The 21,377-nt window shown below is 37.5% G+C and overlaps 1 protein-coding gene across 5 annotated transcripts in view; it reads left to right on the forward strand.

Annotated features, from left to right (window-relative positions):
• The first annotated feature begins 488 nt into the window (after positions 1 to 488).
• The window catches only part of LOC106064390 (myelin proteolipid protein-like), a 73,651-nt gene continuing 52,762 nt past the window's right edge, over positions 489 to 21,377 (forward strand). Inside the window, exons 1-2 of one of the 5 annotated variants that reach the window (XM_056037933.1) lie at positions 7,047 to 7,458; positions 9,751 to 10,418. In XM_056037933.1, the coding sequence (XP_055893908.1) occupies positions 10,187 to 10,418 (232 nt within the window). In that variant the 5' untranslated portion in view covers positions 7,047 to 7,458; positions 9,751 to 10,186. Of the gene's footprint in view, positions 611 to 7,046; positions 7,459 to 9,750; positions 10,419 to 21,377 lie in introns of those variants that run through there. The other 4 variants (XM_056037934.1, XM_056037936.1, XM_056037935.1 and 1 more) reach the window with 4 other exon arrangements.

The following is a 21,377-nucleotide window of genomic DNA, read 5'->3' on the forward strand; positions in this document are numbered from 1 at the left end:
GTGAAGACATTTTCTTAGTCGTCTTAATCTTTGTTGTTCTTTTAGGGTGATTTAATCTGTATTATTGGCAATAATGAAAGGCAATGTATTGTCTAAGATTGTAACAAGGTACTTCAAAAGTTGCACTATTTCAATGTTCACCCCAGCTACGGAATAAAAAAAATTTTTTTACCTTCTATTCTTTGGGCATGTCAATTATCATATCTTAGGGTATTGTTGTGTTTTTGTTTTGTTAAAATTTAATATTAAAAAAATATGATTACCATAATTTTCAATGTTTTTGTTTCTAACAAATAATGATTTGTGTATGTGCTTTAATACAATCGACCACAGTGAAGGGAATCTCTTTTTTTGTGTGTACCCTTTGAATACCACAGAGTTAGAACCGCTTTGGTAAGTGTTATCTCTGTCAGTCATAAGTCATCTCTCACATATGACTTGTATTCATTGAAACGATCACGGTAAAGTAAATCACTTGCCAGATTCAATGGTCAGAGGAAGGGGAGAAGCTAGCCCAAGAGTGACCACTGACCAGTCTGAACAGCAATGAGTGGGATAATGGAAAGCTCGACTTTATCCTTATGTGATGTCCCAGAGGTCAAGGACGAGGGTAAGTTGGACTATTTGAGCTCAGATGGTATCATTCAGTGATTTAGTCTTTGACTGTGTTAGAAAAGGAAAAGAGGGGGGGGGGGATAATATCCAGTAGGGAGGTAAATGAATTTCTTCTCCCAGTGACAGAATAAATTGAAAAACTGGACGCCAGTGTTGCGTATTTTTTAAAGTAAGCGTTTATTAAAATAAATAAAACTTTATATCAGGGTTTGAAATACTATATCCCCGCTATATTTCAATGTTATAAACCAGAATAAGTATATACTAATTACTTTTAAAAAAAAAAGCTTAAATTAAATGTAATGATAGCTACCAGCTTGGAACAGTCGTATCATTAAATATGCAATAGATCTAGATTAACAATAAGGAATCTGCACGATTAGAAATGCGTTACCTAATATTTTTTGTTAAGCGCAATTTCATGCTTTTAGATTTCTCAATGCGCTATGGTCCTATGACTTATCTGGACCAGTTGGGAAAGGGGGAGGGGGAATGGAAGAAAAGGGATGGGGGGGGGGAAACTGCGTAAATGTTACCGTGATCGCTTTTTAAATGCATTAAAAAATCGTGTTCAATCAGGGCTCAAGCCTCCTCAAGGGGACTAATTCAACTTATACCAACACATCTGTCAAGTACGACTTCTTGCCATTGTTCAATACCAAACAAAAAAAAATTAACCAATAGTTAATCAATTAATTTTTTTAAAAAATAGATTCGTGTTTTGTCTGGTACAAAAAAATAAGTGTGCAAAACTTCAACTTGATCTGAGATTGGGTGTGGGAGAAATAACGTGTACAAAATTTGTACCAGAGTGAGATGATATAAGCTTTTGTAAAGAAACACAAGAAGACTCGTCTATACAAACGAATGTAGAAGGTTATAAGGAATAATTGTGAAAGCGTAGCGTAGGGATTGTTAGGGTCATGGGGTTTGAAACAATGGCTTCATGACCCGACACCCCAAATTACATTTGTCCTTCATCTCTTTTACTAGACATCTCAAGGGAGGGGCTGAGAAAAGTGATTATCTGGAATAAAAGATCAGACCCAATGAAACCTCATTTTTGTTATTACTTCTATAAATAGCTTTGCCTTCCCAAAAAAAAAAATTCAATGCTGAGTCAGCTTGTTTGGCCATCTGTTTCTTCAGGTCGTTATGTCTCTTTCTACAGGCCATAGGACCTGGAGACAATTAGACCTAAACATCCTAAGGGACATTTATTATTAGCCGTGGTCAATACGTGCAATTTGTTAATTGATATTATTGGAAGGTCAGGTCATGCCATTTGATTGCACTATTTTACGTCCCCTTGGTCATGTGTGTCTATTTTTAAACTCGAAACAACTTGAATGTCTGGTGTAAACAAAGTACGGTTCCCCTTTCAGAACATGTGGTTTATAGGGCCATCTGTTTCTGTGGCCTACGATTAACGAGGGTGTCATGTGGCCAGCACAACGTCCAACAGCCTTTACTTTTCTTTCACCAACTAATATCATGTACCCATTAGAACTGGGTGGACTCAGAGGCGCTCGAAAATCCCGAAATTAAAAATCCCAGTCTTCACCAGGATTAGAACCCCGGTCCTCGGTTCGGAAGCCAAGCGCTTTACCACTCAGCCAAACTCATAAAGTAACAGATATTTAAAGCACAACATTGAATCAATGGTAGCTCCTCTGCTTTTCTTTACCTTCTCCTATCCCTTAGTCTGTTGGACCGTTGGGGCACCACACAAAATCTGTTGACCATCCTCCTCCATTTCTCTGTCTTTTTCGTTGGATAGAACCACTTTCAATGGCAGACTTGTCAATTCTTTTATCACTTTGTAAATATAAAGATAGATCAACTAATAACTAGAACTGCCCCTTAATGCGGTTTACCACTAAAAAGATATTATATGCTGATACAATATATCAGCCACCGCGCCTCTTAATGCGGTTTACCACTAAAAAGATATTATATGCTGATACAATATATCAGCCACCGCACCTCTTAATGCGGTTTACCACTAAAAAGATATTATATGCTGATACAATATATCAGCCACCGCGCCTCTTAATGCGGTTTACCACTAAAAAGATATTATATGCTGATACAATATATCAGCCACCGCGCCTCTTAATGCGGTTTACCACTAAAAAGATATTAAATGCTCATACAATATATCAGCCACCGCGCCTCTTAATGCGGTTTACCACTAAAAAGATATTATATGCTGATACAATATATCAGCCACCGCGCCTCTTAATGCGGTTTACCACTAAAAAGATATTAAATGCTCATACAATATATCAGCCACCGCGCCTCTTAATGCGGTTTACCACTAAAAAGATATTATATGCTGATACAAGCAGTGGAATAATTTAGTAAAATGATAGGTGCCAGGTACATGAAGGAGTATAAGGCATACATTTTGTGTACCGTGCGGCAGTGAGCCGTGGACAACGTGTGCAAAAAGAGAAACAAAAACTTCGTTCCTTTCGCTTTAAAAAATATGGCAAGATAGAACTTGTAACACTGAGAGACTCCTCAATTCCTCCCAGCATCTTTACAATCCTCAAAGCCGCTTGCACTGGCTTTGGTCATCTCCGCCGGATGGGGGACAATTGTAGTCCTCGCGACTGGCTCAAGAAAAAACTGGTTGTCCTTACTTCAGATACGTGGATGTAATCAAACTGGACTTCAAAGCAGTGGACATTATGTGACTACTGGGAAGACATAGCCTTAGAACGCACCATGAAGAGATAGATGGTGACCTAGAAAGGTATGGTCAGAGAAAAAGCACTGGTCTCAGCTCTGGTAGAAAAGAGTGTCAAACGAACAATGGCTGGCTCCTATACCACCAAAGCAAATGCCACTTTAACCTGTGATGCTTGTGGACGTGAATGCGTCAAAAGAATTGAGCTCCTGAGTCCAGAGTGACATGAACAAAAATGTCTACGAGATGAACCATAGTCGTTCTACGACTGATGGAGGTCAACTATTTTATATGTTTAAATTCTTAAAGTCAAAACATTTTGTAGGCATTCTTTTTTTGCTTTCAAGGGCTTAGGCGTTACCATGATTATTTGAAGACCGGTCTCTCCCTCGTACTATGGTTGCTACGCCGCTGCATGTGATGTGAATGGGGTCAAAAGGTAGTTGAATGCATTAGCTGTCACACCTATCTAACGTAATGTTTGAAAAAAAGGGGCATGCGCAGAGATATTATTTGCCATAGTCTTTGATATATTAAATCCCTTAAAAAGAGGGACACTTTATAAACGCATTCTCAATGGCAAGACGATGACCACTCTTAACCCTTTCACCGCAGAGAAACCTTTTTACTTAAATATCTCTACCAACAAGAGCCGTCCACAAGACACATAACCTACGATCAATATAACACTGAAATAAAAACATAGGTAATAAGGAGAGGGTATTGATCTCTATCTATCGATCAGTGACATGACAGAAAGGTGTAACGGTGTGATGATACTGATCGATGAAGATACAATACCAGTAGAATACAAGAGACACACTACCCATAGCTCACCAAAGATATAAACGTACAGGATTAACAAGCAAAACATTTTTTTAAATCTTATTTCAACACGAAGCTTATCTACGGGAAACAACCTTAAAATCACGTATATATCTCAATACTGCATGAATATGCTCCCTTTTTTCTATATATACACAATTATTAATTATCTCAAATCACTAACGGGAGAAAGGGCAAAGGCGAGTAACTGGCGCCTTAACCAGCAAGCTTCGGGCAGGAGGGGCTCGTTAGCCAAGGCTGGCTACCCACCTAGGAGAAGGAAAACTGAATTCAAACCTCTGTTGCCCAGTAGCTATATCCAATAAAGCGAAAGGATTCAGGAAAAATCAGGAGATGGCGACCCTAAGGCAGTTTTCAGCACCAAGTGCTAAACCCTGAGAGAACCTGCGACGCCGCTGACCCCAAACTGTATCGTCACTGCCGTTCCTTTGGATACACCAACTGCGTGAAGAGGGGAGAACTGATATGTGGGCGACATCGTTCTGACCACAGCTAATGCCCAGGCATCATCTCGTTTCTATGAGATGATCCATAGTCTCTTCGCGACTGAAGGAGGCTATAGATTTTTTAAATTGATTCATGTATTGCCATCGATAATGAATTATTGTGCAAAATTTCCACTTGATCTGAGAATTGGAAGTGGGAAAATTAACGTGTACACAATGGTTAAAAGAGAATAACTCCACTTATACATCCACATTTATCAAAAAGTAGCATTTATTCCCTTTTTTGATACCAAACAAAATAAATAATAACCATTAGTTAATTGTTTCATGGAAAGAGGAAAGTGGGCAGGCCTAAGCAAACCTTGAGGAGCGGTGCTGGTGATACTTGAATAACATGGAAGCAGAGGAAAAAAGCTGCTCAGAACCGAGTTCTTTGGAAAGGTGTGTTCAGGATGGTATGTTTTCTTGATGGTACACAGGAATAAGTTAAGTATATCATAATGATACTCAAATATAATCCTCAACATTTATTAATGGTAGTAGACTGGTCCATCTTTAGAATTTTTTTTTAAAATTCAGTAGTTCACAAAATATTTACATCGTCAAAAACAAAGAAAACAAATTTCATGGTCTCTCACGACAAGTAATATGCTACCTCAGAAATTGTTCATAGTTCAGTTGACTACGCCATGGTTTGTTTGTTTTTCTTACTCCAATTTATAGCCAAATTTAGGATGGCTGCCTGGTCGTGCGGTTTGCGCGCTGGACTGTCGTTCAGATTTATCGATGATCCAAGGTTCAAATCCTGCCCGCTCCCATCCCCCGTCGTCCTGCGGGAGGTTTGGACTAGGAAGTAATTATCTTCAGTTCTGAAGGAACATCCAAATCATGTAAAACATTTTACAAACAAACAAAACATTTAGATGTATTTCTTTCTTTAAAAAAAAATTAAACATTTTCCCCTTACTTTGCAAACAGAAGGCATTTATTTATTCCAATTATATGGCTCCTTTTGTCTCGAAAGGCAATGGATGCGCCCAAATGAGTCACTGGTTTTGGCTTAATCTTGAGACGGGGCAGAATCTGGTGTGGCTAATCAAGCCAATTCTAGAACGGCAGACTTTGCCACAATTCGTACATGTGTATGCCTCTGATTTAGGGCTAGCAGACAGGGCAGCTTTCTTTTTATCCCTCTTGATTAAAGCCGCTTCAATTCTTTTGTTCTCAGCAAGGGTTGTCCCAGCACGCACAGTCTGTCTCCATGCACTCCGGTCTTTGGCTATGTTTTCCCACATACTTTCGCTGATGCCTGAGGCTCTCATGTCTCGCTTGCAGACATCTCTACATGTTAGTCTTGGGCGGCCCTTGTAATCTCGCAAAATCTTCACTTTCACCTAGCCATTTAACCGTAGGGGCACCACACAAGATTTGACAACCGTCTTTCTCCATTCCTCTCTGTCTTTTGCCTTGTTGAGAACTTCTTTCAATGGCATGTCCGTCCCTTCTTTTATGCTGTCTTCCCATCCTTTTTCTCTCTCTGCCTCTTTTTCTTTTTTTTTCCTGTTACTGTTCCCTGAAGGAACGTCTTTGCAAACCCCGAAGACCTTGTAATATGACCATAGAGTTTTAGTTTCCGTATTGTTGTATTTTTACACCAATTAGCAGGTCATCGTGAGATCCAATCGCCTGTCTCTAATCCAGGGGTTCTCAACCTGTGGGTCGCTACCCCCTTGGGGGTCAATTGACGATTTGCCAGGGGTCGCCTAAGACCATCGAAATTATGGATTGTTATTGTGTATTCTTCTATTGCTGTATGTGTGTGTGTGTGTGTGTGGAGGGGGGTCAAGTCAATGTGGGGGATTGTAAAAAAGGGGTAGCCGAGCTTAAAAGGTTGAGAACCGCTGCTCTAATCTGTACGTTTGTGATGCGTTTGTTATCTCGCATAGTGTATTAGAACTTCTCCAGTTCGTACATCAAGGTAAAACGATTCAGGAGTAACACTTCCACCTCTATACCCGAGAACTGTCTCCTCCACCACTGCCACCCACCACACCTAAGTTTCCCTGCGACCACCCAAGTCATCGTTTCCACTTGTCTTGAGACAGAGCCGTTAACAATCACAAACAAAAGCAAACAGGTGTCGATACATTTATATATATATGACGTCATTGTCACACACACACACACGCGCACACACGCACTAAATCATAATACATCCTTAGCCAGATGCTAGCATTAATCTATAGCATGTCTATACATGCCACACTGAGCGTCACTTTAATTCTTAAAAAAAAAAAGCGTAAGACAGAAAGTTTGAGACGATAGGGGCTGGGGTGGGGTGGGGGGGGGGTGGTAATGGGATGTGCACATTGCCAGGTACTCGGGGGGGGGGGAAGGGCGAGGGGAAAAAAAACAACAAACACCTCTCCCAGCAAGGTTAAAATGAAGCTGTGTGCATGTGTGTGTGACCTCCATGTGGATATTACCGATTTTCGTCTGGAGAACAGAAGAAGTTGACCAAACAGTTTGTTCGTGTGTTGAGTTCACTGAATTCTTTTTTAGGATCAAGACTTTTGGATGCGCCATTCTTCTGCTATTCTTGTACACATTTCCTTTGATATAGATTGATTCCATTCAAGCCACACCGTGTTTGATTCTCATGTGTTTTACGTGGATTTACCCTTCTGCGACAGTGACCTACTTTCACCGCGCTACACAGGTCTGTGTTCGGTTGACACCGTGTAAGCTATAGGCTAAGTGTCGTTATTATAAATGTGTCGCTAAACTTTGAGAGCGCGTAATCTAAGCTCCATCTAAAGCACACTAATCAAATGGTGAATATCTAATAATCTAAATGTGAGCTCTTGATAGAAGACTTTATATTTTATAAAGATCTGAGTGTTTACTGTTATTGAAACTAATAGACTAATTATGCAATATCGGGGATCACCGTAATGAGACCAAAAAATTTTTTTTTGAATCTCTCTCTCTCTCTCTCTCTCTCTCTCTCTATCTATCTATCTATCTATCTATCTATATACATTCATACTACCTTAGCCTAGCTTATCTACCTAGCCACCCATCTATCCATTCACCCATCCTCGTTTGAATTGTCAAGATTCTGTGTCACTTTGAAAGAATCACTATTATTTCGTTTCGATAGACGATTGAAGCTTTCTTTTATCCCCGTCAGTGCAAAGAACTCGGTTCCATTTGGCCGTTGCTTCTTCCTTTTTTTTTAACCCTATTGTCTCAACTAACAAGCGTTTCCAATTGGGCGCCACATTTAGGCAGAGCAGCATTACTCGAGCCAATGAGGAACCCGACATTTGTTAGTGAAAAGTGAAGATAATTGTGCTGGCTTCTTTACTTCCTCGTTGATATTTGGCCTTCAAAAAAAAAAGGTAATCTCTACTTCATATCCTCATAAACTTCCATAGCAAGTACAATGGCCTGGGCCATATGTAATAATCTAGATCTGTATCCGCTTATAGAGCACATTTCCACTTGGTCGACCCATAAATAAAACATTCTTCCACCTCTCAATAAAGCAAGGACTACTAAAGTTCCCCTCTCACACTTTATGGTCTGTAGGGCAGATGATGTAAAAGCCATCTGTTTCTGTGGCCTACGGTTAACGTGGGTGACATGTGGCCAGCACAACGACCAACCGCCTTTACTTTTCCACAGCTAATGTCAGGTGCCCATTAGAGCTGGGTGGACTCAGAGGCGCCCGAAGATCCCGAAATTAAAAAATCCCAGGATTTGAACCCCGGTCCCCGGTTCGGAAGCTAAGCGCTTTACAGCTCAGCCACCGCGCCTCTAAAGATTACTAAGGTTTGTTATTTTTAATTTAGTCTAGTTATTTTGCCCTAACCAATAACACACCAGTATATATTTTACATTACTCTTTCCTTAGCCAGTACTTCCATCACTGGGTATTTTTCAACAGCATCTGGGTTTATTGCTCTACGTTAAAGATAAAAAAAAAAAAGAACGGATACGCCTACATTATTATAGAATCTATAGATTCTAAGTATTTCTCCTGGATTAAATTCAGTTTATACACAGAGTCTGTGTAGTCCAGAACGCAATGTTCATCATTGACAGGTGGCCAGATATAGCAGGTAGAAACAGACTACAGGGTTATTGATAAAACCAATCCTGCCCTACACTTATATTGTTTTATGGATACGATTTCCAACTAGCGCAGTGTTTCTCAAACTGTGTTCCAAGGAACCCGAGTGTTACGCGAGACCTGAAAAGGTGTGCCACGAACTACTGGAATAATTAACTAGTAGGCCACCACGTGAAGTAATCTCTCTATAAAAAAGTAAGCAGGTGTTCCGATAAATGTTCTGAATCAAACTGACGACGTTGTATCAGCGTTCTCACGTGACCAGTGATGTCTTGCTTACCTCGGGTGTTCGTTCTTCGGAAATCTTCGAGACATTTCAGACTCAAATATTTTGGTCGAACACTGATTCGCTCGAGTTGAGATTCTTTCGAATATTTAGGCTTAAACAGTCACGTTTTACACTCTTCTTTTAAATACTTTTGGTTTTCCTTAATTGATTCTCTTTTCTTTTTCAAAGTAGGACCTGACCTCCTGTAGATTAATTATTCTGGAACTAGTTAGGCCTAATTAGTCAAATCTGTTTTGAAGTAACGTCTGTATTATACAAGATAAGATAAGAAACCTTAACATTATTTGAAAGTAAACGCTTTGCTAATAATCGAATCTTTAAGGAATACGTCTATACCAATTTAAAAAGCATTCCAATAATCGATTATGAAAATGTCTGGACATTTTTGAAGAATCGATTCTCAAATAAAAATAGTGCTCTTTGTTTTAGTTGCCTATAACACTATGAAGCATTAAAAATAATAACCTAACAATTGTTGTGTCTGCGTCTCTATCGTTTCAATATTGATAGTCTAGTTTGAAGCGATATCTTCTAGAATCTAGACTACAGGAATGTATCAAATATAGATAGTGCTCAATACATGTATTTCCCGACACACTAGCCAGTATAATCAGTGCTCAATACATGTATTTCCCGACACACTAGCCAGTATAATCAGTGCTCAATACATGTATTTCCCGACACACTAGCCAGTATAATCTTTACCTTTTATTGGCTCCAGGTGTTATACAATAGAAGGGCCACCATTCCCTAAGGTCAACATTAAGATAAGAAGGGGCTATATTCAGCCCATGGGGAACCTGTTTGATATCCAGTGTGCTCACCTTCGCAGTTCCCCGCTCACCCCGTCGGATGTTTATTAGTGATAGCATGCAAGTGCTGTCACATGATCAGGCCAAGCCTCGCGCTTAAAATCAATTTAAAAATAAGGAAGGAGATGAAAACCACGAAATAAAACCAATGCGCAAAGATTCTTGTCATATCAGCCGTCTGCTCCTCAGCCGTCAACTTTCACTGAGGCTTAGTATGCTAAACTAAAGTGAAACCAAAAAAAAAATTCTAAGATTTAACTCCGGAGTATTACTGACGGTAATAGTTTGGCTAAATGTCACTGAATGTCAGGAGCTGGCTACGTCATTTCTGAGTCTGCCGACTAAATGGAGCACACGAACACGAGGACGTCCCAAATCGAACGTTTGGCCAGGAACGGCTTGGAGATGGAAGGAGACAGCGTCGAAAAAGGGGAACTACTTTCCCTGCGCGGGAACGAGGAGACGACGTCTGCTCGGCCGGCGACGTCACACGGCGATGAGAATGACGTCAGCTACTCGCACGAGGACAGCTCCGTGCGACAGAGACCCAAGAATAAGCGCAGGGCGCCCAGATTCGGTGAGTAGAAGTGAATGTCATAGTGTGGTGGTTGTTAATGTGAAAAGTTTGTTTTCAGCGGCGGCGGGTTGCGTGTGTGATCCACGCAGGCGCCAAAGATTCTGTAATAAGACACTTGTAATGCTATAATTACAAAAAAAAATAAATAAATGCATAAGCTTTGTCACCTTTTCTACAAATACTAATTCTGTCTATTTGTGTGGCTTAAAATATCTCTTCATCTTTGCATATATCGGATTAGTAATACAACATTCTACAACGATAAAAAAACGCTAAAGTATTATTACCAAGCTTATATATTAGCTCAGTCTGTCTGGCAGTATTCATTACACGTTATTTCTCGTACTTTTAATCTCGGATCAAATTGAAATAACTGTGCACAACCATACTTTGTCGATGACAATACATGAATCATTAAAAAAAATTAACCAATTAGCTAATAATTTGTGGTAATTAATTATTTATGTTTTATATAGAAAAGGATAAATAAATCTTGCAGTATTGAGAAATATTGCAGCTAATGTGCAGCTCTTTCTCATATATAAGCTTTTTTTAAAAGTATTGTTTTTTAATTCACAAGAAATTACACATGCTAACTTCTGCTAGCTTTGCAATGAAATTTTCACATTTCTAAATACTAATATTTTGTTTCAACGCCAACATGACAAATGTTTTGTCTCCGTCCCGTTAGAGAAAGCTATATATGGATATACGCTGTCTGTCCGCCTGTCTGTCACGTTTATAAATGAACTTTGAAAGTACTATTCAGAATTTAATCGATTGATCAAAATAAGTGCAAACGTTGCATTTTGTTTTCTGACGGCTAACTCTTGTTGCTCTAAAATTAAAATGTGCATAAACCGTTTTTCTTTCATTTTAAAACAAGAGTAAAAAAACTTATATAGAAGGACCCCCCCCCCCCCCCCCAATATTCTCATGTGATCCACATGCGATCCTCTTCAGCTTCTCTCTCTCTCTCTCTCTCTCTCTCTTTCTTTCTTTCTCGCTCTGTCATTGCAACAACCTGTCATAGCATTCATTCTATTAATGTAAAATCCCACCAGCGTCGTAGGACGTAATCATTATTTTGAATGGAAGTCCAAACCAGGTGTAACATCTCAACATTTAAACATGTTAGTTTGTGTGTGTGTGTGTGTGTGTGTGTGTGTGTTTAAGCATTCATTTATTGTTACACAAAGGCCAAACATAGTGGTAGTGAAATGTAGCGAAATACAACAATAGTTTACAATTACTGAATGTTTTCATCCTGTTTTTGTGTCTTTTTACAAAGCTTATATCAACTCACACTGTCTGTTTGTCTGGTATATACATACTACTTACTGCATATCAGCTTATAACATTATTTCACTGGTATATTTTTTAAAGGCCAGACAAGAATTACTATGTTAGGAAAAAAAAACAACAACATAAACATTTGGCAGCCTTTGTTGGCCTCAATTGTTCCCGTAGGCAGGACTTCCTGGCATACTTACAGCCACATCCGAATTTTTTTTCTCTTCCATTTTAAAATGCAATGGTTGAGCCTGCTGTCTCTGATGCAAAGCCTAGAAGGTTCTCTACATCAGAAGTTTAAACTATTTCCCCTTAGCGCACAACAAACACATATAGAGATATAGACTCGTCATAAAAACACTGGAAATGGCTCGAGCCTCCTGCCGATTGAGTTATAAATAATTACATTAGGAATACAAATCTTGAATTGACCATTGCCGTATGTTCCTAGTGCTAGTGGCGTGACCTAACTGAATGAAAACAAGTGTGATTCTTAGCTTATGTCAACAAATTTCCTTAACTGTAACCATAGTACAAATGAAAACACAGACTGTATTTCCCCATTATTTTCCATTCAGATGGCATCAGAGCTTTCGTCTACCAGTCCGAATGGCACAGCTGTTTGTTGTAAATTTCCATCGTCCATTGTCGTCTGCAAGCTGTTTGTAAATCTGTTATCTCCATTGTCGTCTGTCAGGTGTTAGTAAATATGTATCCTCCATTGTCGTCTGTCAGTTGTTTGTAAATCTGTATCCTCCATTGTCGTCTACAAGCTGTTTGTAAATCTGTATCCTCCATTGTCGTCTGTCAGTTGTTTGTAAATCTGTATCCTCCATTGTCGTATGTCAGTTATTTGTAAATCTGTATCCTCCATTGTCGTCTGTCAGTTGTTTGTAAATCTGTATCCTCCATTGTCGTCTGTCAGTTGTTTGTAAATCTGTATCCTCCATTGTCGTCTGTCAGCTGTTTGTAAATCTGTATCCTCCATTGTCGTCTGTCAGCTGTTTGTAAATCTGTATCCTCCATTCTCGTCTGTCAGTTGTTTGTAAATCTGTATCCTCCATTGTCGTCTGTCAGCTGTTTGTAAATCTGTATCCTCCATTGTCGTCTGTCAGCTGTTTGTAAATCTGTATCCTCCATTCTCGTCTGTCAGTTGTTTGTAAATCTGTATCCTCCATTGTCAAATGTCAGCTGTTTGTAAATCTGTATCCTCCATTGTCGTCTGTCAGCTGTTTGTAAATCTGTATCCTCCATTCTCGTCTGTCAGTTGTTTGTAAATCTGTATCCTCCATTCTCGTCTGTCAGTTGTTTGTAAATCTGCATCCTCCATTGTCGTCTGTCAGTTGTTTGTAAATCTGTATCCTCCATTGTCGTCTGTCAGTTGTTTGTAAATCTGTATCCTCCATTGTCGTCTGTCAGTTGTTTGTAAATCTGCATCCTCCATTGTCGTCTGTCAGCTGTTTGTAAATCTGTATCCTCCATTGTCGTCTGTCAGCTGTTTGTAAATCTGTATCCTCCATTCTCGTCTGTCAGCTGTTTGTAAATCTGTATCCTCCATTCTCGTCTGTCAGTTGTTTGTAAATCTGTATCCTCCATTGTCGTCTACAAGCTGTTTGTAAATCTGTATCCTCCATTGTCGTCTGTCAGCTGTTTGTAAATCTGTATCCTCCATTGTCGTCTGTCAGCTGTTTGTAAATCTGTATCCTCCATTCTCGTCTGTCAGTTGTTTGTAAATCTGTATCCTCCATTGTCGTCTGTCAGTTGTTTGTAAATCTGTATCCTCCATTGTCTTAGTCGTCTGCCATTGGGTTTACTTCCACTGGTTAACAACATTTCTAACAAATATTAAAATGTGATCTGTTCAGCTTACTTTAATCTTATTATTCCCGTTACAAAAGATTGACCCAGCTATAGACCCTAACTGGCGATTGTCCGACTTCAAATGTCATATATCTACTAATTATTTTTCCTAATTTATTTTTACTCCGATGTATTTATATATATTTTTTCTCTTTTGTTTTTTAAAGAGATACGACAGTAGATTTTTTTTCGCGATAAACTAAACAATGTCAAGGTCGCTATATTGACCTTTTATGTTCCCAACTGTACAGAAAAGAATAATAGACAACAAAAAAAAAAAGAGTTTAGAAATTTGATTTTGTAGTGCTAAAAAGTGAAACAAAAAAGGTATGTAGTAACTTAAATAAAAACATAGTTTATCAACATATTCTTTATTCTGACTACCAGACACACTAAAATACCACCTATTTATATTCTTTCTCTCTATATAAAACATCTCTTCAGAATTCAATTTAAAAAATTCACCGAGGATTTACTTTTTAAAACTCTAAGCCCAAACAATTTTTTTTTTATTAACTTGGAAATAATTTCTTGTGCCAAGCCTGATGCGCGGCGCACTTTGCCGGCCTCTTTGTTTTTATTTGAAACATCTGCATTTGTAGTCAGATCTGAGATGTGGAAGGTGCAACCATTTTTTTTTTTTGTGTGCACCGGAAATTGCTTTTACTTTTGCTTTGGAATACATGCCTTCTGCTATTCGGGGGAATTTGTTTGTTGTTGAACAACTTGTAGGCGCCATTGGAGTACAGAATGATAGGCAAAGGTGTCACAGGATGGAGGTTTTTACTTTTTGTTCTTGATTCTGTGTCGGAACTGAGAAATGTGAAATATCTTTTTTTTTAGTTCAACTAGAGTAAAAAAGAAAATAAATTCCTGGAAGGGTATTTTTAAAGGGGTATTGAGTCCTAGTGACCTCTAAACTATGGTTGATATCTATGTACAATAAAGAAACTGCGTTTAAACTTTCAATGTATATGAATACAAATACCTTTGCGTTTAAGTTTAGACTGTAGAATAATAATAATAAGGTTAATAAAGTAGCAATTATACATAAAACACTGAATCATAATCTTCAAATACAAAAACAAAATTTAATAAAATACTCTGAAAGACACAAAGATAAAAGCACATTCCTCGTCCCATATGCTAGGACAAATTTGTACAAATACTCCTTCTTCCCTAGTGCTATTAGAGCATGGAATGGGCTGCCTGAGCTAGCCAGGAAAACCAGTGACTTGGCTGAATTTAAGTCATTGGTTTATATGCATGACTAAATGCGTGACTCGTAGGACGTAATCATCTTCTTTTTTGAAGTAACGTCTGTATTATATAAGATAAGATAAGATAATAATAAGGCTTGTCTTCGAGTCCAAAGATTAATGAGGAATGCATATTTCCCGTGGCCATATATTATACATATATGAAAGTAGTAACCACTAGGTTTCAGCCAAGCTCGTACTCAATGTATTGTTTATGTAAACTACGGTGTTTTTTATTTAAAATTTGATAACAGTGTAACTACGCTACAATTTACCTACGCTTTTGCTTTGGTAATAACTCAACATCACTATTTATACTTTAAGTTATACCAATGTTCTAGACATTTTGAAATTGTTGGCAAATTATTGATAAATTTTAATTTTTAAGTTCTTTACAATCTTTTGGAATCGAGTTAGTGATTCTTCGAGAAAAAAAACATACTTCAGAGTTAGGGTTATGGTTAGATATTTGATAGTTCACTGGCCTATACAAATACATATCATTCTGGCTTAGTTCATTGGTCTGTACAAATACATTTCATTCTGACTTAGTTAACTGGCATATACAAATAAATACATTTCATTCTGACTTAGTTCACTGACCTATAGAAATAAATATATTTCATTCTGACTTAGTTCACTGACCTATAGAAATAAATATATTTCATTCAGATTTAGTTCACTGACCTATAAAAATAAGTATATTTCAATATGACTTAGTTCACTGACCTATAGAAATAATTTTATTTTCTTAGTTCACCGGCCAATACCAATAAATTTCATTCATAGTTCACTGGCCTATACAAATAAATTCATTCTGACCAAATCCACTGGCCTATACAGATACATCCACAGTAATCACCAGGAAGGAATTGTATCTTTATGAAGACTAGTGCCATCCCAGGAGAACATTCTTTTGCTAACTTTTGCATTATCATTCTCCATTAAGGCATGTCAGGCATGTCACACACACTAGCATACAATCACATGCTCACCATCTCGCTCTCTGACGCATGCACGCTTTGACTCGCCTGTCAAAACTCACGCATGTACGTATTCCTATGTATGTATGTTTTCTGTCTGACTTAACTGCAACTTCTTTACGTGTTAACTTGACGTAGCTGCAACTTCTTCACGTGTTAAGCCCTCAGGGCTTCAACTTGTCTTTTTTTTTCTCCCAATGAATCTCTAGCTTTGTAGCTTATGGAGTTTCTGCCAATTCTCGAATTCCCCCAGGCCTATTTATATGTTTTTATGTATTTATGTATGTATGTATTTATAAAGTGTGTATGTGTATATACCTTAAAGCTGTCAAGGACGCCTTGTTATTTACACAGTGCCCTATTTAGACTTGAAAAGGGCCTAAGCTATTTTTAGATAATGGGCCCTTTTGGGTTAAGTTCAGTTATTATATTTCAGTGTAAAATATTTCTTGGGGGCCCTAAACTTACATTTATGTTGCCTTTAGACAAATCCGACCCAGTATATACACCTGCACTATCTATTGTATAGTTTTATAATTCCTTATAATGATGATTGAAGAAATTAATCGATCATAATTCAAAAATATAAAGATGATATTTTTAAGGAAGTAAGTAACTCAACTCAGTTGTTCTATATGGTTTGCGATGTTCATTCAGTTTAGAAAAGTATACGTCCTATCCCAAGGGCGCGGGGGATGAAGGGGGGCTGGGTTAGAACCTTGGACCTGCGAGACGATAGTTCAGAGCCCATACCATACGACCAGGCAGCCACCAGTCTGCTATGTAAGTCAATACACCAAACCATTGAAGAAATAAAACTCGCTTATTTTATTCTATTGGCGGCCAGTATCATCCTCGTGAAGCTCCAGTGAGTGAAGACTTGGAAATCCCCCGGAACGGAAACCTTGTAGTTGAGCGCAGTGCACCTGTGTGTGTCACCGTGCAGGTCAAGAACTTGTGGCTTCCCGGACCTGTCGAGACGGAATTCAGCAAGTCTGGCGCAGTCGAAAAGAATATGAGACACGGTTTCCTCTTCCTCCCCACAGGGTGGATGGGGAACAGTGAGTCGAAGTTTGGCCTGAACAGTGCAAAAAGAGGACTTCGATTGTGCACTGGAGTCACTTAGCGCATGAAGACACAGAGTGGTGTACTGGATAAAGTAGGGATATTTTTTATTCCAAATGAGAACAGACAACAAATACATTTTTTTTCCACATTAGAAACTGCTTTTAAAATATCTGCACTGTTGTAAAGAGTGTAGTCACGACGGAATCACATTATAAGTTCAAGAAAGAAACATGAAGTGACTTAACATACTCAGGTTTTACAATTTTAAACTTCTCCCGTTGTCTCCTCTATTTGTATTCGTACCAGTTTTTCCCTGTCATTCTCCTCTCACTCTCTTCTCTACCCTCTCTTTTTCAGTTTATCTCCTCTCTCGTTTTGTCTCTCTTTTGTCTCAAGTTTCAGATTCTCCCCCTCCCTCCCCCCACCCTAACTACGCCTCTGATTAAACAACATTAAAGACGCCTTATTGAAAGTTCTCTGTTCCCAACTAAATAATTAGAATTACTTTGTGTTTCAAGCAGATGAGCTTAGACATTTGATTTGACTGTAGGCCCTACTGATTTTGCAAAGAAATGATTATTTGTTTAGCAAAACACGTAGCTTGTCATATCAATACGTCCGTACTCTGCTGTACACCTGATACAGTGAATTACCGGTGAAAGAAAACCTCACAGAAAACAACATCAATAAAACCTCAATGTAAACAGAATGTTTTATTATATAAACAAACAAAACGCTGAATGAGACATGTCCATGATAGAATAGGAAACTCTGCAACAAAGCAAAGAACATCTCGTCAGTTAACGTATACACACACAGCATGTGTGTGATCTGTAGTCGAAGCTGTGGCCGGGATTGTAGCTGTGTGTAAATGAAAGGTCTAGAGTCTATCACTTGTTTCAATTTGTTTTAATAAGCTCGAGAGCTATACAGAAATAGATAAATTAGATAGATAGATAGATAGATAGATAGACAGACAGACAGACAGACAGACAGACTGACTGACTGACTGACGGACGGACGGACGGACGGACGGACGGACGGACGGACGGACGGACGGACGGACAGACAGACAGACAGACAGACAGACAGACAGACAGACAGACAGACAGACAGATAGATAGATAGATAGATAGATAGATAGATAGATAGATAGATAGATAGATAGATAGATAGATAGATTAGATAGATAGATAGACAGATAGATAGAGACAGATAAATAGATAGATAGATGCAGATAAATAGATAGATAGATAGGGACAGATAAATAAATAGATAGATAGATAGATAGATAGATAGATAGATAGATAGATAGATAGATAGATAGATAGATGCTGATAAATAGATAGATAGATAGATAGATAGATAGAGACAAATAAATAGATAGATAGATGCAGATAAATAGATAGATAGATAGGGACAGATAAATAAATAGATAGATAGATAGATAGATAGATAGATAGATAGATAGATAGATAGATTGATTGATAGATAGATAAATAGATAGATAGATAGATAGATAGATAGATAGATAGATAGATAGATAGATAGAGACAAATAAATAGATAGATAGATGCAGATAAATAGATAGATAGATAGATAGATAGATAGATAAATAGATAGATAGACGCAGATAAATAGATAGATAGATAGATAGATAGAGACAAATAAATAGATAGATAGATGCAGATAAATAGATAGATAGATAGGGACAGATAAATAAATAGATAGATAGATAGATTGATAGATAGATAGATAGATAGATAGATAGATAGATAGATAGATAGATAGAGACAAATAAATAGATAGATAGATGCAGATAAATAGATAGATAGATAGATAGATAGATAGATAGATAGATAGATAGATAGATAGATAGATAGATAGATAGATAGATAGATAGATAGACGCAGATAAATAGATAGATAGATAGATAGAGACAAATAAATAGATAGATAGATGCAGATAAATAGATAGATAGATAGGGACGGATAAATAAATAGATAGATAGATAGATAGATAGGGACAGATAAATAAATAGATAGATACAGATAAATAGATAGATATATAGATAGATAGATAGATAGGGACAGATAAATAAATAGATAGATACAGATAAATAAATAGATAGATAGATAGATAGATAGGGACAGATAAATAAATAGATAGATAGATAGATAGATAAGGACAGATAAATAAATAGATAGATACAGATAAATAGATAGATAGATAGGGACAGATAAATAAATAGATAGATAGATAGGGACAGATAAATAGATAGATAGATAGATTGAGAGAGAGAGAGACATGGGGAGGGGGAGAGACAAAGAGAATGAGTGATAGACACGGGATCTAAGAGAATAGAGGGACAGGGTCTTACCTCACACCAATTAGATTTCTTTTTGCTGATACGTTGTGAATTAAAAAAAAAACAACAGAAAATAAACGGGCGTATACTAGTTTGTCCATGGTTGGTCTTCACTGAAGAAAGGTTTGATGGATTCTCAAGAAACATTCAGTAGCGAACATTTCGGTTTAATGTACGCGATTAACATACTTTTTCTTTCTTCTGAATATCGTGTTGTTAAGGTCGGCTCTAGCCCCATGGCAGCCCAGTGCACGTATAAAAAATAAAGGTTGTTTCGTTCTGCAAATGTTACATTGTTTATCATTGACATATTTTAGGTGGGTATAGAGATGCGTCATATCGCAGGTGTGCAATTAATACTTCAGTATTCACCCAAACCTCTCCATCAAAATCTTTTCATATAAATGTTTTCTTGTGTACCTCTAAAAACCTGCACTACTATAGTGGTTAAGTTGTAAGGAAGAGTGTATTTGTTCGATCTTCAACTTCAATATCTACAATGTTACTAAAAAATGCTATATCGAAGTTAAGTGTACGTTTACATACATAATCATAATTATCATATAGAACTAAAAGCTTAGAAGATGTTCGCATTAATGTAATATCGGCTGTTCCATAAATCAGTCTTATGGAGAAACTGGAAAGGGTGGATCAAAGTCAAGATTTATCAGCTTTATTTCAAATATGCAGATATCCATCAAGTTTTGTTTCAAATCAGTATGCATCCATCAAGTTTTGTTTCAAATCAGTAGGTATCCGTCAAGTTTTGTTTCAAATCTGTATGCACCCATCAAGTTTTGTTTCAAATCTGCAGGTATCCATCAAGTTTTGTTTCAAATCTGTATGTACCCATCAAGTTTTGTTTCTAATCTGCAGGTATCCATCAAGTTTTGTTTCAAACCTGTATGTACCCATCAAGTTTTGTTTCAAATCTGCAGGTATCCATCAAGTTTTGTTTCAAATCTGTATGTACCCATCAAGTTTTGTTTCAAATCTGCAGGTATCCATCAAGCTTTGTTTCAAATCTGTATGTACCCATCAAGTTTTGTTTCAAATCTGCAGGTATCCATCAAGCTTTGTTTCAAATCTGTAGGTACCCATCAAGTTTTGTTTCTAATCTGTAGGTACCCATCAAGTTTTTTTTTCTTCAAATCTGTAGGTAACCGACAAACTTGTTCGCACAATCTGCATGTTTTAATCTCTAAAGTAGCGTCTCATAATTGAAACCTTTCCAGTCAACCATTACCTATATGTATATCAGTGTACCTGCCCCCACTTCTTTCAAAACACTACTGCTTGCAACCACAGTTTTGTCTTAATTTAAGAAAGTTGTCATTCTTCCAATTACTTTTTTTTTTGGAACATGCCCTCCTCTCTCCTTTACTGCTTCCTCCTATTTACCCCCACCTCCTCTCCAGCCCCCATACGCGTATCTCAGATGCTGAATTTAAGTGTGCACCCCGGTGTGCAGTAATGTAGATGTAGAGTATTATTATTATTCCCACCATTAATGTTGCTCATACCTCGCAGAGATCGCCGAGGCGTTTGTCTAGAATGTAGAAAAGATTTCGTGGTTCAGACTTAGCTTGTAAACAATGAGTTAATTAAGTACATCACTAACCCTAACTTCTTAAGTTAAATGCTTGGTTCCTGACAAAATGCATTATGAGAATTATTATAACCTTAACCCTAACAGAGTCAAATCCAAAAATATTAAATTACTAAGCCTAACTTCTTAAGTTAAATGCTTGATTCCTGACAAAATGCATTATGAGAATTATTATAACCTTAACCCTAACAGAGTCAAATCCATAAAGATTAAATCACTAACCCTAACTTCTTAAGTTAAATGCTTGATTCCTGACACTATTCCTTATAAGAATTATTATAACCTTAACCCTAACAGAGTCAAATCCATAAAGATTAAATCACTAACCCTAACTTCTTAAGTTAAATGCTTGATTCCTGACAAAATGCATTATGAGAATTATTATAACCTTAACCCTAACAGAGTCTAATCCATAAAGATTAAATCACTAACACTAACTTCTTGCGTTCAAATGCCTGATTCCTGAGACTATTCCTTATGAGAATTATTATAACCTTAACCCTAACCGAGTCTAATCCA

The sequence above is a fragment of the Biomphalaria glabrata genome, chromosome 8, assembly GCF_947242115.1.
Source record: "Biomphalaria glabrata chromosome 8, xgBioGlab47.1, whole genome shotgun sequence".
NCBI classification, from domain to species: domain Eukaryota; kingdom Metazoa; phylum Mollusca; class Gastropoda; family Planorbidae; genus Biomphalaria; species Biomphalaria glabrata.